Raw genomic sequence first — 17,534 nt, forward strand, 5'->3', positions numbered from 1 at the left:
ATGAACAAAGATACATGAGCTGAGTAAATAACGTTCGGACCTATTAATTGAAAGTAGATCATTTACAGCATACCCAAAGATCTCAGTCTCATTGAAATGGTGGTTGGGAAACACTGGCTTAGAATTAATGAGAACGCACTCACTTTTTTAAAGATCGAACATCTCAAGATATTACCTGAGAATACCATCTGTCTATTTCTCTCAGGACTCCTCCAGGGCACCTACTATTCTACACGTGAGGCCCATATTCCAATTGGATAGCAGCAACGGGGAATATTTTAATGAATTCATATGCATTGTCCCAATTAGCCTTTGCCTTTGAGTAATTATCAGCGCCGCACATGTTATACGCTGAAACTGGGAACAGCCCGTCGCAACCCAAAGGATTGTTGGAGTTATTTTTAAGCCGGGGGAGGTCAAATGCCTCCCTCCTCCCTTTGTGCACGTTAATTAGCTTGAATTCATTTGTGTAGAAAATGTGATGTGACAGATGAGCGGTCGGGTATCTTAATTCCTTCGATCTCGCCTCCAGGGATTCCAGTTGGGGCGAGGGGGAGGAGGGGTCCATGTTGTTAGAAAGCAGAATGCGGTTTGTTTCAGACGCATGATTGCTGTAATCTGCTTATGTTGTCAAAGTTAACCACGGTTAATGATACGGCCTCGAAGACCGTATTCATAACTGGTGTAAACAGTTGGTGCTGATTCATTAAAACTCTCAATTATGGATTAGCTGAACTAAGACATTTGAAAACACAAATATTTGTTTTTAATGGCGGGACAAGTATCTATGATGTCACACGTGCTACCGGATGGCAAAATCCATCTGATGGATTTGGTAAGTCCCTGCCCCTCTAATGGTGCCACAAGTAAACCTCTACATGTCATTTTGCGGAGGCAAAGCGATTAATAAAGAAAGGGAAATGGCTTGAATGATGATTTTAAACTTCTACTACTATAGTTCTGAATGTGTGACATGTCAATTAAAAAGCCGGTTAGGTTGGATGGGTTAGCGTGCTTTAACCTTGCTCCTAATAGAAATTGTGTGCCGGCCGTAATAAACATTTCAACGGGTAAGTTGATTAAAAAAATAGACATGATGGACATTCATGTTTTATTTTCCGTTACACCGGCACAAAACGATGCTGTTTGCCTGCCATTCAAATTTCAAATCTGAATAGGTAACCTGTGAAGATTTTAGGGCGAAACTTGGTCGAAAGAAGGTAAACAATGGGATGCAGAGGGTCCAGGGAAGGATGCTGACGTGGCGATGGTGTGATGGTGGGGGGGGGGGGAATGTCTGAATGAGTCAAAGCAAACATGACAGAAGAGAGTCGGGGTAGGAACATGGGGAATGGCTGACTGGCCTTTGGCATCTCGCACGCTTTAATTAAACAAGACTGGCTGAAGCAGAAGGAGAGAGGAGGGGAAAGGGGAAGAGGCTGTTGCTATGGCGACCAAGTTTGGGGAGATGTAAGCGATGATCGGCTTGAACAGCAGTCTCATATTTGTACACATCGTTTTATTTGTAAGTAGTAGAAAATAGCCAATCATCAGATTGAAAAAATATTTAATTTTTTTTTTATATTGGAGCCATTATTAAATAATCTAGCAATATATATTTTATCAAATTGTATGAGGTTATGCCTTGTGTCGGATGAACGTATAAAATGTTAGATTCAGACTTTTTATTATTGTTAAATGTATTTCATTTTGTGTGAATATGCGTCAAAAAATCGAAACCTAACGTACGTGAAAAAAAATCTAAATTTCTTGGGTTTTGGTTTAATCCATCTATTAATTTTCTATCTTGCTGATTGCTATTTACCATTCTAAACCACTGTCATTGAAAGTTACAATTACATAGTATTTGATGTGCTGCAGTTATTGACAAAAGGGGGTGTGTTTCTATGACACACTGTGTTACTCTGACCCCCCCCCACCCATCAGTAACTTGGCTGGTGGCAAGCAGCAGCTCATCACTCACACAGGATGGGGGTGATTACTTGGCTACGTATTGTGACTCCCGTGTCTAAATATAGCTTTGGCTGTTGGGCGAGGAAGTGGGGGTGGAGGTGGGGTGGGGGCATGACAAAGTCAAGCAGCCGTCATTGATTCGGCAGCAAGGGCGAAACGGCTGATTAACATTTATGCTGTGGACACACGACTCTCGTACAAGCTGGCATGCAAATGGCTGAAAAGACGAATTCACTGGAGATGATTAGCGAAGCAAAAAACAATCCCAGCAGACGAGCTAAAACGGCTAAAGGGCCTGTTTACACTTTGTTTACACGGTGTATTACAACTAGTGGCTTGTTTTTTTTTCAGTTCAGGCACAAAAATTCTCCTTGTCATTCACACAAGTGTGGTTTGCATTAAACAGGGAAAAAAATGGACCCACTTGTGTCCTGTGCTTTAGCCTCAACATTGACCCAATAAAGAATATTTCGCTTCCCATTTTGAGCCCTGACCCACCGTTTGGGTAACCTTGACCTCGCTTTTCAGCTCGCCGTCTCACTCTGATTAGAAGACTGACCGGGGCATCGTTATTTGTCATACGTGGAAGAGTTAAAGAGGGAATAACAAACACTGCCACAGCTCGATGGACGCTAATGATGCAATAATGTGAGCTTCTAGCATAGTGGAGAAAGCCACTTCTCTCCGTTGGAGAGGCAAAGCACCGGGAGAGTGTCAACAGATGGCCAAGTTGAAGAAATGCAAAGAGAATCAGGTGTTTTTTTTTTGTTTTTTGTTTTTTTAAAGGGAAGTCTTGAGGAGAGAGGCTATGTCTAGTCTCTAACATGCAATTGGATATGCATGGGTACCAATATAAAGAGAAGAGCTCTTTGCATTAGGGGAAGCCCCCTGGGAGGATGTGTCAGGGAATGACTCAAAATGAGACAGAGCACGACAGGCTCTTTAACACCCAAGTGGAAAATCAACAAAACTTCTGCCAAGGCCAAACAATCCCAAACGTGTCTGCCGTGACATTACTAGTACTGCAGGCAGCAGTCAATGTGAAAAGCAAAGAGGTGAGCATAGCGCCACTTAATGGATTTGATAAGTCACTGCCCCACTTGGCCCCCAAAGCAGGCAGACTCTAACAGGAAACAGTTTCTTGAGCAGTGTGTTGCCACCATTTCTTAGGTTTAAAACCAATTCCTTGATCCTTCCTTTTTTTTACACAATAAAAAAGTGGTTGAAATAAATTGATCTGCTGTTGTAACCAGATACGTACTTGATTTAAAAAAAATAAAATAAAAAAATAAAATATATATATATATATATATATATATATATATATAATGGTTCTTCTACTGACTCTTGGGGCACACATGTGACACGATGACCTGCCTTGTATTCGGAAATTGCCTTACAGGCTCCTGTGAACATGTCTTGTAAATCACAAATGCTTTTCTAATTCTGCCCTTGCTCTTATCATCCTTCCTGCTTCCATTGTTGCCACCTCAGATGATATCTCAGGATAGCTCATGGCACTTTTTCACCGTTTGCGACATTTGCCGCCACCTTTTTCCCTTTCCCCCCCCCAACCTGGATCAGGTATCCATGGAAACACAAGTCTTAGTGTGTTGCTGGTGAAATGGATTTCCTAATGGGCAATACTGCGATTATCTACCTGGTGAATTTGGAGCTTTACAGCCACCCATTCAAAAAGTTAGCATGAACGTAACCACATCCGCAACACACACTTTTCAAACTTCTCCCATTTGCCGCCTGAACAAGACTAAATAAAAAATAAAAAAAAATTCTACCCGGACGCCATCAGAGTCCTGAGCAAATGACATCCCAATCTGTCAACCACACTGTGCAATATTTTTCTCATGTAATCAGGTTCACTTGAACGTTTGCACTGTGCAATACCTCTGCAACGCACGATACTTGAGTAGTCGAATGCCTGCACCATTGCACAATTGATACATAGTTTTAATTGCACTAACTAGAATATTACTACTGAAGGACTCGGATACACTGTCTTTTTCAAAAAATGTCATTGTTTACCTCCCCATTGTACCTCATACAATGTATGATCCCTATTGTTTTATGTTTAGTTTGACAGTCACGTTCAACCGGGTGTAGTAATAAACAGCTCGTATCTCGAAAACACGGAAGTAGGGTCATTCGCACCTCAAAACTCCACAGTACTGTAAAAAAAAACATAGCAAAATATCGCTTCCACAAAACACAATATAACGGACAATCGAAAATGGATTGTTGTTGTTGCTGTTTTTAAGCAGCCTTATGTGCTTATAAATTACATCTTTATGGGCTCATTTCTGCTTTGCGCACCATCTGTCGTTTCCTCTTACTTTAGCCGTATGTTGTGTTGTTTCCTGAATCTATCAAGGGTTGCCTATACCTCCACCTAAAGTAAGCATAGGTCAAATCTGATAGCTCATACGGGAATGACCGTGTCATGACAACATCCACTGTTTTTTGCGTTTGTGCTCATGCTACTCAAGTGGCTGGCCGGCACAGTACAGTCGATTCATATTGCCTCTTGTATCTGGCAGAGTAGCACAGTTGAGGCATGCCCGAATATCTCCCCCAGGCACCTTTTCGGGCATCATGAAGCACAAAGCGGCCGTCCTGTGCTTCATGATCCCTTCTAGTTGATGGATATTGTGTGTTGATGCGTACACTTGGCAAGGCTGCCCCGCATGTGTGTCATTAGAGAGCTCTCTTCTGCAAATACAGCCAGTTGGCTCTACGCCATGAGTCACATTTTATCTTTTGTTTGCATCCCAGACGCTAAATGAATGCTTAACGCGGGTCCCGCCGGTTCATTTTAGCACTAAGGCGCTAGGTAGATGACCGCCGAGCGCTTTCTGGCTTTTATCGGCTGAATTCTGCTGGAGGATCAATTATGGCCGGGAATATTATTAACACATATATCACAGACTGAGTTCAATGGAGAAGCGGGCTGTGTGTCTGTTGTGAAACGATAAGGGGAACACAATGAGGAAGACTAAAAAGTCAACCTGCTTTCATCCTAAATAATTAATCAAGTCTGGGAAGGAGGCCACCGTTCTGCAGAACATTTGTATCGCAGTACTGCCACCCTATGGTGGATAGTGACAGTGATGAGGCTATTGCACCTGTTTTTAAACAGGGAACACCGAGCTGCTAGCCAAATTATTTTGTCAAAAAAAATATAAACAATTAATAGAAATGTATGACTTTTCATAAGGGCTCAACTGGCATTTCATTTTTTCTTTTCTTTTTTAAATTGCATGGCCAGCCAATCGAATAACAGTACATGGCCTACAGGCTGGGTGTTCCCCGGCCGCCCCTATGCTACAGTGAATTTAACGACAAAAGCAATAGATTGTTTTCATACTTTATTTTGAATTCTTGTTCATTTTTACATTTTCTGTTATAAGGATGTTAAAACCTGTCATGCTTATGTTTTTTTTGTTCAATTTTCCAATGTGGATAATATGCATTAACTCATCCTTGTTGGATTTTGAAAAGCCCAACAACCTTTTTTTTTTTTTTTTTTTTTTTTTTTAAATATGAGAGACCCACACATGACGAGGGAAAAAATCGCTGTGTGCTTAATAAAATAGCTTCACTTGTATTCTAACTGTATTCAAGGATGTAGATTATTACATTTTAACCTGTGATGCCCCAAAAGAAAAGGAGTCCCATTAGCATCAGCTTTACATTTATTCTTACACATTCTACATTTTAGGGCCAATGTGTATTGCTCTAACAAACGCTGCAAGCGGTGTGCTTATTGACTCAAAGGCACGAACTATGAAAAGCTGTATTTGATTAGGAATTTTCACTCATAACATGAAATACATTTAGTCGCATACAGTAGCACCTCCAAAGTCAAATGTTGTTGTACAATTTGAAGTTCTGACAAATTTTCTGAAAAAAAAGGGAAAAAAATATGCCTTCCTTTTTTGTGTGTGTGATGTTACCACAAAGAATACTGAATAAGAAACGTGATGATAGGCCCCCCAGAAACACAAACATATAGGATAGGAAAGGTTGCTATTTGCTCATTATAATATGAGCAGTCCAATTAAATGTCAGTCATGGGCTCATACCAAGCAGATGCTATCGTAAATACGCGTACTATTTTACACAACATTTTGTAATTGTAACAGTACAGTGCCTCTAAAAAGTCGCTAGGTAACAGTATCGTTCTGCAGACACCTTCTTGTTCCTTCTCCATTATTGTCTGTCCGGTGTTTAAATGAAGCACCTTAATTCACTTCAACATATTTCCTTGGGACCAAGAAGCTACCACAAGGTGTCAAAGCAATACTATTACTGTAGTGAGTCTAATGGTATAGAAAATGGATGGAAGGTTAACGTAATGGGTTTTTTTCTCTACAAAACAGCAAATGTGAGTTCATCAGATAACAACGGATAGGTAAAAAAACAAAAACAAACAAACATGTAAAATAGAACCAAACAACCAAGAAATCAACCAGCTTCACAGAACTAATTGACTTTGGGTGTTCCACTGATTGCATTGCATATATGTTTTGACCTATCTCCATATTGTACCGATGGCTTTTATTCACAGCGACTTTAGCATCTCCAAGCATTCCGTGATGTTTGGTGTTTGCTTGAGTTTCTGTTGTAGTTGTGGCTTGAAAGCAGCAAAAATTAGCTTGAGTATAAGTCAGTTTTCTCACTTACAAAATAATCAGAGGAGCCTTTTAGATAGACACGTTGATTTTCAATTCTCCTCTGGTCTACTTCCCCACACCGGAGTTTTGTCTGGCGTTGTGCTTCTGCGCGATGCCATAAGGCACGTGGGCCGCAATGGTGCCCATCTCGGCCGCGCCCTCCACGTGAAACATCTGGTCGTCAAAGTAGATGTGAGGTCTGATCTTCTCTAGCATGGGGCCCTTGGGCGCCCCTGCCAGGAACAAGGCCTCGTCGATCTCCAACCCCCAGGCCCTGAGAGTCTTCAGGGCTCGGATGCCAGAACTGGCTGCGCTTCGAGCCGTCACTAAGTAGGTCCGGATCGGGCAGTCCAGGCGCTGGCCTTTAGCGTAAAATTTCTTCTGGAGCTTCCCTAGGGCCTCCAGGAAACTTTTCAGTGGACCCTTTTGGAGAAGATAAGGGTAGATTGTGATTCATTATATTGATTTCACAGTCACACAGACTAGTTCAAAGCACATACGTGATCCAGCAGAGTGTCCTCATTTTCCCGCTCGTGTTCAAAGAACTTGTCCAGTCCGTGGGCCTTGAAAATGCGTTCAGACTCGTCGGAAAAGAGAACGGCATCGCCGTCAAACGCCACCCTCAGCTGGGTCTCCGACACCTCTGTCTGCTTCTCTGGCATGAACATAGTTGCCGCCGCGATACCTGATAATCAACTGGCATGTCAAAATTGCTCTTAATTCCTTGGCGCAAGTTGATTGTTGATTGATGACGTCACACGCAAGAAGTGTATTTTTGATTCTGAACTTTTCCAATGTAATTTAATCACTCTTCAGCAATAATGAAAGCACGCGCAGTGATATCCTCCACATCCAGGCAGTACTAGCAGATGGCCTCCCAGCTAATTAAGACCTTTCAAACAAAATGTCATGGATGCCGTTTTTGCCTGGCGTATGCGCATGTGTATGCAGCCTGTAGAGTCACCTTGGGAGGTGTGTGGTCCTACGCTTAATCCTCCCTTGACGGTCTAAACGTAGCAAATGCCAATTGATATGATGTCTAAATGAGATTTGTGGGTTCCAAAGGATTCTTGGGGTAAGGAATATGTGTCATGTGTCATCTTCCAAACCGCTTATCCTATACAGGGTCACGGGGAGGTGCTGGAGCCCATCCCAGCCGTCAACGGGCGAAGGCAGACTACACCCCGAACTGGTCGCCAGCCAGTCGCAGGGCACACACAGACACCGTCACTGAGCGGGAATCGATCCCACGCTGCCCGCACACAACTCAGGCGTGTGTACCACTACACTATCAGTGACTGGGATAAGGAATAATTCATGTTAATTGATGTTAATGTCACAATGAATTTAGAGTAGATTCCACTTAAATTCAGGTGTTTTGCCACAAAAAAAGTCATCTCAAGCCACAGCAGGGAAGGAGAAACACATTTATGATTGTTAGTCCACGTTATTGAAATGTAATAGGCACTCACCTTCAGCCAGCGCCTCCCTGACCTTTTCTGCATCGGCCGACAGGTAGAGGTTGGTGTGCCAGGCCTTGAGGTAGCCGATTGGGCTGCTTCCGCCAGTCATGCAAAACCGCTCAATGAAAAGATCTGGGAACAACACATTTGAAGGGACATCATTCCTTTGCAGGCCACTTCAAATCCAGAAGAGTGGCCGAGTGTTGCCATAACGAGGAGAAATGTGACGGCACGAGGTTAGCTAGCCAGCTAGCCCTTCTCCCCCATGCAAAAGCCACGTAAGATGCTGGGCGCCCTCTGTGGTCATGTTAAAACATCCCAATCAACAGAGTCATTCCACTATCTGTAGTTGAGTATTCCTTTAACTTTTTGTGCAACTGCAACTTTTCCATCTTTACTTCCATTTATGCTACGTATGGATTTATTTTCAAAACAGATGAGTTTAAAAGCAATCCATGTGGTTTTCAAGACAAAAGCAGACACCAAATAGGACAGAATTGCAGTATAAAAGCCTCCAAGTGATCCAACTGGTCCTACTAGATCTCATCTCGCTAATTGTTTATTTAGCTTTGTATTTGCGGTCTGGTGGATTTGATTCCCTCAACTCTTTGTACTTGAACTTTGTCAAGCCTTCCATCCAAGGAAAACATCCTGCAGTTTTTTTGTACTCTTTAGTCATTTTTGTACTCATCATCGGTCCGATCGAACATGTCAGTGTGATTTGGTTGTCTTAATCGTGACATCTGAAATACACTGATTATGAAAACAGGAAAGTCCTCTTTATGTGTACAAATGCCTAGGAATTATGTCAAGGCTACTTTCAAAAAAATTGCCCCTGCATGAAAGTACAATGAGTGATTAATATCCAAATGTTACCCCAAGGTGTCAAACGTTTCCTATGAGAAAGACGCACAGCAAACCGTGATGGAATTCTTTCTTAATCACTTTTTAATGACTGCCTCACTCAGAGTGGCCCATCAATGAACTTCTCTGCGGGAGGTTTGTTCAACATCAACATGTCTCCGTAACATCAGAGAGGCCTTGTTTGTCTTCGTTTTTGTCGGGAAGCTCAGAGGTCTTAAACCGCTCAAGTGTTCACGCAGAGAGCCTCCAGCGAGATCTAACATCGACTCTTCTGGGCGGCTCCGATGTTGTTTTTGTTTTGGGGCCCGCGGATTAACCTTGGATCCCGCGGGATGTGGTTTTGAACCCGGCGCAGCGTGAGGTCCGGAGGATCTGATATCGTTGGATGATGCAAACAGGAAATGGTTAGTGACGGAGAGGACATTTGCGTGGGAATGATCCATGAAAAGTCAGCTGTTGATACACGTTGTTTACGTCCGCTTCAGCATAGTGACTCTGCAGAAATGGCTTGTTCCTAACTAGATAGTCTTGACGAGAAGATAAAAAAATCATGTTACATCAGGGCTATATTAACACCGACAGCTCATCTGTTTTCTGAAGCTGAGCCATGATTGGTCGTTATCTGAACCCTGATCAAATCGGATGTCATTTTCCGTTGACAGAACTGACAAAACGGCCGCCCCACGAGATGGCAAAAAATGGGTGGATTTTGCTGCTTAACTCATATTCCACAAACGCAATTTTAATCTGAATGCCTTGTTTCAACTCATGGGTCTGCATCGAACATATTCTTTAAAATAAAATATTTGGGGTGACTTTCCTCTTTAAAGACTTACTGTGATGGTTGATGGTGTTGATGAGGCGGATCCCTACGTGAGCGTGGTTGTACGTCACCAGCACAATGTCGAACAGCTCTTCGCTTTGCGGATACAACTCGCGCAGACGGGTATTTACCGCTTCTAGAGCCTGTTGATGACAAGACGACATTGTTATTTTCACATCGACAAGATTTATAAACCTTTCCCTCACATCTCTTTCTTTGCTTTTTGTTGCTAACAAAACTAAGCGGGGTAAACTCAGACCGAAAGAATGGCATGAAATGTTTTCCTATTGGCATCATGAAAAGGAAAATCATTGGCATTTTTTGTATGTGGCGATAAAAGCTAGGACCACCTCCGTATACAGTAAATATAACTAGTTGCTCCTCTTTTTGTATCCCGCAAGAGCTCAATGTCACTTCCCGATCGGCAATCGTTCTTTCACATCACAATCAGGGAATCTGTGGCTCGGCCCAACTGGGTGTTGACCACACACGAGATGATTTGCCATTCTAACTATTAAACAGGTTTAGCAGCTGCGATGACCGGGCCTTCTCTGATTTTGATCCGAAGACAGGAAAACTGCTCAAATTTGGCCCAATTGTTGGTATGTTTGTCCCTATGCGTCTCTGTATAGCTGGTAAGTGTAGATGAGCATGCAAAGAAGTCCACTTTCAACCTTGACTAAGGGGAAAGCGGGTCCCGGGGCGAAGGGTTCGTTCTCATGTTCGATTTGGTATCTCAGGTATTCCTCCACGCCGTGCTGCTCGAACACTTTCTGCTCCCTCTCCGTTCGAAACAGAACCCGTGTGGAAACGGCGATCGTCACTGCGTTCTCAGGCTTAGGCTGCAGCAGCAAAATGAGAAACAAAACCAAGGAGAGTGTCACTTAGGTAATGGAAGGGATTGAACGTGAGGAATTCAACTGTGATGGGACCTAGAATTGTAGAAAGGTTGTGGAGAGGTTGGTACTCAAGACAGTCCTCTCATGATTATTGACATTCAAATGTGTCATTAATTGCATCTAAAATAAACCGTAGTTATTTACATGCCATGCTACATGTATCATTTAGCACATGCCAGTTAGGTGCAGTGGGCTCACTTGTGTCATCATCACTGTATAAGAAGCCAGTGCTTTTGGTCTTTTTATAGCTTCACCCAGCCAAGTTTGAGCGCTGTCACCGTAATGCGGATGTGCCTTGGTTCGAAGAGGTTGGTTCCAAGTCTGTGGTCAGATTTGGTCCCGTTAAAACCAACTCTGCTGCGGTTGCTCTAATTCCTGCGGTTCATTTGAGGAAGTGTGCATGTCATCTGAACACCAAACAAGCATACTGATGGTATGATGGCCTCAATTTGGTGCAGTTCACTCCAAGTGTGAATGGTGCATGGGCCTAGATGGGTCAGGGTTCAAATGATGGGAAAATCGCAACCGTCCAACTGGAAAGATCCACTTTCTTTGTATGTTTTTTCCTGGGTAACCTTCGGTCCAACAATAAAAACAACAGCATGTGTCAGGCTACAGGCCTGAAAGGCCCACTTGAGTCAGCACAGCGCTACGACGCGGGGAAGCCAACAGAGCAACCAGTCGGGAGCCGTGTTGCGCGTCCGCAAGCTTGAATAATCGCGTCAAATAAAATAGCACGGCTTCGCACTCCAGACGTGTGACCTTATGTGGCCGCGTGTGTTTGTGTGTTAAGGCTCTGGTGCCGGTATTCAGAGGTGATTGGCTGCATTCCGAATGGGGCAAAGTGGCATTCGTGACTGTAGTGCAGCGATTCCCAGCCACTGTGCCAGTGTGTGATATTGTTCGGTTTAAATTATTTACTACAAATCATGTCGATTTGTTAAGCAATGTATTCCAGTGACATATAGTGGCAAGCAAAATAATTCAGTGCTGTACTTTTCTATTAGATGGGAGAAGCTCATTGGTTGATTGCGGGTAACCAGATAATTTGATCGGGCCCTTAACTTAACCTGGGCAGTGCAATTCTAAAAACAAATGAAACCTAAGAAGACCAGGCCTTGCTTTATTTTGTCACTAGTCAGACAAAATGTGACGAAATCAAAACGACACACTCAACATTTCAACAACCAGAAAAGGAGACGAGGAAGGTTATGTAAGATTGGAAAGCAAATCTTAAATTTCACCTTTTCAGTGGGGTGGGGGAAAATATTGACGGATCGTTGTCAAAAGTGTCAAGTATCAATATTATGCCAGACTGAGTCTCTGTATTTTTCTTCATACGCTGCCAATTCTGCATGTCTAAAGGGCCATAAAACTGCTCATATTTATCATGCGATAGTCTGCTCCGAAAATGTTACCCAAACAGTAATGACTGTGGGAAAAAAATATTTTTGACACCTTTTAATGCTGCTGTCGTACCTGAAAAATCGCTAGTGTTGTATCAGAGAGTTTGCAAGCTTGAAGTGCAACTTTTACCTTTTAATGACATGTTGGTCATACTGTCTTGGTTTTTTTTTTAGTATATTGACTATCCCATAATAACTGTAGAAATAAAAAAAATTATGAATTTCACTCCAAAACAATGGTTTGAACACACAACACCTTCGACCGGCGGTTCATTTCATGCAGCCATCGCAGGGGAGGATAAAAAGAGGAGGGAGACAAAGCGAAACCTTTCATTCGTCCATGTGTCATACTCACAAAGAACACGCCTCCTTCCACCTTGCGGGCCCGTCTGCCTGTCACCTTCAGCACAATGACAGTTTGCATTTTTAAATCCAGCACACACAAATGGTGTTGGTTAAGAGCAAAATGTGATGATGGATCACAGAAATGGAACTACATGGGAAACAATTACAAATTGAATTGAATTAGACCAAGCAGATGTAAACATACAACAAAAACAGCAAGACCAATAAAACACCACTGAGTAGTTGTGCTTTGTCATTTTGGGTTTATCTCATTGAAGATTGGCCTTGGTGGAGGTCCACGCTCCCCAGTTTGAATCTCCCACTGTAACTTTGCTCTTCCGGATGTTTGCGACATTTTGGACGTGCCTAATCCACCAGAGTCAGTTTACGCTATGAATAACGTGTCATACAGTTGGAGGTGGGCCGTGGGAGTGTTGTGGAGGAGGGGCGGCTGGGGGTCTTTGCTTGCGATCCGATACGGTCGGCGTTAACAGCCTGCCCTCTGCCAGCCGGACCACACAGCGTGCCTGGATCACATGACTGCCCCCCCCCCCCCCCCCCCCCCCTTGGTAAACGCCTTCATCATCGGCACCTTTGCCACTGAGTGATAGCCCCCCGAAACCCTGACTCATCTATTTGCATACATGGGGATGCTGCTTCTGTTATTCCACAGAAACAAATGTGGAAGTCCGAAGGAGTTTCCAGGTAATTGTCTCATGATATGCAAAGGGTTCGCAGCGGGAATAAATAAAGGGTGAGCACAAAGTAACACGATTGAGGGGGATATTTATAGGTGAGCAAAAGGCCACGGACGATTTGACGTTTTGCAGCAGATGATAGCAAGGGAAGTGCGACTGCACTGAAGTTGACTTGTATCTCTGTAATGAGAATCAAGGAAGATGAAATGCAGCAGCCAAACAATTGATGTGCATTAAGCCACATTTACAGCTTTTGCCACATGAACCTGCAACAATGCATGTGTCCACTATGGAAAGCCATTTAGCTCCTTGGTCTATATTGTTGTATTACTGAGGCACACTAGTAGCAGTACTGTATTTCTAGTTATGTTACTTTGGCCTACTTGTGACCAATTAAACCTTTCTAATAAACTACAATGCTGCACTAGTCACACAATCAGCCCAGCTAGTCGGCATGTGTTACGCAGTAGTAGCCTCCTGGACCCTACAAGTAGCATAAAAATGCCCACTAGTAGTTTTACCCTACTAGCAGCATGTACATAGTAATTTTGTAGAGTACATTTTACTCTATAAACACTATATTTGGTCTCAGTAAAAATTTGAGGGTAAAATATTCAGTATAAAATTCACTGAGAATTTTGTCCTATTATTGGCCTAATAGTGTGCAGAAACGGCATAACGTAGTGGGAATTTTTTTGATTTTTGTTCTACTAGTGCGCTGGATTGTCTTACTACTGACGACAGGATGTACTAAGACCTTAAAATAGATATCAGGTATTTTGAATAAATGATCCACAGCCCAAATAATCCTAATGAGATTGTTTCACCAAGGTCGCCTCTTTTTGTTTTTAGCCTAAACGTACATTGTCGTTTCTCAAGCATTCTGAGACATAATACTGCATAAACTTCTATTTAATGAGAATGAAAATATTGTCATCTACAATAGGCCCACTTCTCATGTTCAAAGTTGTTAACAGTTTGTAAACCAAATACTTCCTTTGCTGTTGTTTACAGTATGTAGTGGCCAAGAGTTTAACTTTAGAGAGTACCAGGAGTCTATTAGGGATACGGTGTTTATTAGCCTTTATTTGTGCAAACACATTTTTAGAATAATTTTGAAAAACGTTTTAACAATATATGATACAATTTTTACTCACTAATAATGTGCTGTTGTTGTGTTTTGGGTCCTCACACAGCACAGAGACTAGTAGCAGTTGTTTCGTGGCTTATAAGTACTGTAACATAAAAGCAAATGTTTGCAATATGTTAGCATTAAGCTAGTGGACTTTCTTTGCTTTGGTGGTGTGGTTTGGTTGAACATTTTGCTGTTGAAATGTACAATGTTTGAGTCTCTTTTTTTACGCGTTTTACTGTAAACTTCAATGAGGAGTGACAAATGAACAGCTTGAAACAAGCACTTTTGACCTCTTCTTTGGTGAACTTATTTGGATAAATGTGTTTAAAGCATTTAAAGGTGCCTCCATATTGCGTGTGATTTTTGAACGTGATAAACGGTTCATTGTATTTCAAAAATGAAAAAAAATAATAATAAATGCCCTCTGCTATACCAGCAGAAATACGAAGCAGGTCACTTGTTTGCTGTTTATACTGCGTGATCCTCCTTATGACCCTTCATAAGCTGCTCATGTGCTCGTTAACAGCTGACGCCAAAAAGACTGTCTATTAGTGCTGATGTAAACAACTGGGTGAAAAAGTTGCTTGGACTTACCTGTTTTGGTTTGGTGGTGAGTCCCAGGCAGTCTTCTTGGAGCTCATCAGTCTCCTCCCACGACTCTCTCTTCTCTCCATTGGAAGAGGCGCAAATTTGGAGCTCCTTCACCTTCACGGGGTCTTCACTCATCTTCACCATAGAGATTGTGAGCACCCTTAAGGTGCCCTCTCGGATTGGCCTTAGTAAGTCGAAAATGTCACCAATGCAAGGCAACGTCCAGCAGCTGTCTGAAGCATTTAGTAGGATTCCCCTCGAAGGTGCATTGGCGAGTGGCTGATGTTTGCTGAGCGTGCACCTGCCTGCTGGAAGCTGCCCTTGCGCGAAGAGCAAAGATCCAGAGGAAAAGAAGAATGTTCAGCTAACCCCTCTCGCGCATAGCAATCTAGTGAACGGGGTCATGTGGAAAGTGTATTTGTCGGGAGCCGCAGTCCATCTGCTGCTATCTCTCTTCCCCCACTGCTCACTTGCAAGCAACACCGGCCTCCCTTGCTCCCTCCCTCCCTTTTTTTGTGCCGCTACAGGCTGCCTGCGTCACGGCCAATGCCACGCCGCGGCCCTCCTGGCCACCAATCGCGGGCACCGCTTCTGTGTTCAGTAAAGCTCTGTCCTTTTGCTGCCTGGTGTTGACACGGGGGAAAGGCACATGGGGTGTGGAGGAATATTATTTGGACAAGTGAGACAGCGTGAAGAAATAGAATATACTGTATATGAAAGGAAATGGGCTGCACGGGGGCCTAACGTTTAGCATGTCGGCCTCACAGTTCAGAGGTTTGGCGTTCAAATGTGAGTGAGTGAGTGAGTGAGTGAGTGAGTGAGACTGCACTGCAAAAATGTCTAAATTTAAGAAATAAATACTTGTTTTGAGAGGATTCAGACTACAAACAAGTGAAATGATCTGCCAGTGCAGTCAGGTAATTACACTTGCTAAGATTTCTTGAAATAAGAAAAATGATCTTGGCTTTTGAAAAGGCAGAAACACCTTAAAAAAGTGGTGAAACACTAGTTTCAAGCACTATGTTAAAGTAAAATAAAGGTGAATCTAACCTATCATGCATGTTTGTGGAATGGGGTGGGGCAGAGTACTCGGAGAAAACGCACGCAGGTACAAGGAGAACATGCAAATCCCACACAGGAAGAGCAGGGCCAGATTCGAACCCACAACCTCTACGCTGTGAGGCGGACGTGCTAACCAGTCAACTACCGTGCAACAAAAAGTGTGAATGAAGTGTGTTGATATTGATACACCCCAGGTTCTTGAAAAGTTTTCACAGCTAAAAGTTCTCTGAAAACATAAACCATAGCATTAAACCGAGACTTTGACAGTAATTTATCTTATTTTGCATGTAAATGAACTCCTTTTAAGATCTAAACGCTAAGTAACAAATAAAAGACAAATCATCTTAAAACAACATTAATAATTTTACAAATTCTACCCTTGCATAGTATATGATTCTCAAAACAAGATCAAAAAGACTTTTTGGCTTGATATAAGATTCTAAGTCTAGGTTAGATGATTTTTGCAGAGTGTGATAGGAGTGTAAGCGAGTGAGTGAGTGAATGAGTGTCTGAGTGAGTTAACAAGTGAGCGAGTGAGCGACTGAGTGAGCAACTGATAGGGAACATGTGAGCGAGTGACTGAGTGAACATGTGAGCGAGTGAGCGTGTGTGTGCCTTTGCGCACATGTTGAATTACCCTAAAGGTATCTGCTAATGGATAACCGCCTAACTGCAAGGCCATTAGCGCGCATGCCGATTGTCCCACGGAGTCGGAGGCACAATTGATCAGCACGTCTAAAGGCATCTGTGGCGCATCACCACAGATCAATTTTTCACACCTGCGATTGACGCCCACTCTTGCCAAAGTCAAACTGAATGTTTTCTCTAGAAAATGGATGGATGGATAGTTCACATTTATCCGTCACTCCTTTTCCAACTGGAATGGTCTCAAAGTACTCGGCTCTGTCTTAACGCCCTCATGTGGCGCCACTGAACACTTTTGTACTCTGCCATGACCTCTGCTATATCCAGACTGTCCTCCCTCTCTCCCTCCCTCCCTCCCTCCCTCTCTTGCTGTTTTTTTCCATCTGCAGCTCTGCCCCACTGCACAAATGTGAGTTTTTATCCCGAAGCCGAAACGTGATCCAGCGAGGCTCACGATTCGTATTGATCCATGGAGAGTGGCTGAATGAGGTGAAAATATCCCAATCCGAATAGTTTCACAGATAGGGGGCTTGGACCTGAAAGCCCACTAAATCCACTAAATGCAATTTTTTTTAGTTGAAAGCTACCACTAAAATCGGACACAATTTGTCCCATCATGCTGGTTGACTTTCAAGTTGTTATGCTTACAGCTGCATGCTATTTACATTAGCGTTCATTTGGCAAAACACATTTGGGCATGTAATTCGTATTTAATAAATTGCCTGATCCTGTCCTATGCTGTCTCAGTCATTCCATTTTGCTGGTTATCATCACACATTTCGTCTTTCTCTAACTACTATTTTATGGTTGCGTCACACACACACAAAAAAAAAAAAACATGCAAAAAAAGTCAAAGAATGGAAATCAAAATGTGGAGAGTCTCTGTTGCCACAATGCACACGGAGCATTGTCAAAAGCCTCTCGGAAACGTACACACA

The 17,534-nt window shown here is 42.8% G+C and overlaps 1 protein-coding gene across 2 annotated transcripts; it reads right to left on the minus strand.

The window, feature by feature from the left end:
- Positions 1–5,666: 5,666 nt before the first annotated feature.
- Positions 5,667–15,357, minus strand: nt5c1aa (5'-nucleotidase, cytosolic IAa). Of its 2 annotated transcripts, XM_086015265.1 has the most exons (7): positions 14,893–15,357; positions 12,476–12,520; positions 10,490–10,657; positions 9,829–9,958; positions 8,138–8,260; positions 7,166–7,350; positions 5,667–7,088 (listed from the first exon to the last, which is right to left on the minus strand). In XM_086015265.1, exons 1-7 carry the CDS (start codon positions 15,031–15,033, stop codon positions 6,732–6,734), a joined length of 1,149 nt encoding a protein of 382 aa, XP_085871391.1. In that variant the 5' UTR covers positions 15,034–15,357; the 3' UTR covers positions 5,667–6,731. The 2 variants fall into 2 exon arrangements, with proteins under 2 accessions (XP_085871391.1, XP_085871392.1); XM_086015266.1 differs by lacking the exon at positions 12,476–12,520.
- Positions 15,358–17,534: the final 2,177 nt, after the last annotated feature.

Source organism: Filicampus tigris, chromosome 18 (assembly GCF_054856515.1).
Source record: "Filicampus tigris isolate MCC_2025a chromosome 18, RoL_Ftig_1.0, whole genome shotgun sequence".
NCBI classification, from domain to species: Eukaryota; Metazoa; Chordata; class Actinopteri; order Syngnathiformes; family Syngnathidae; genus Filicampus; species Filicampus tigris.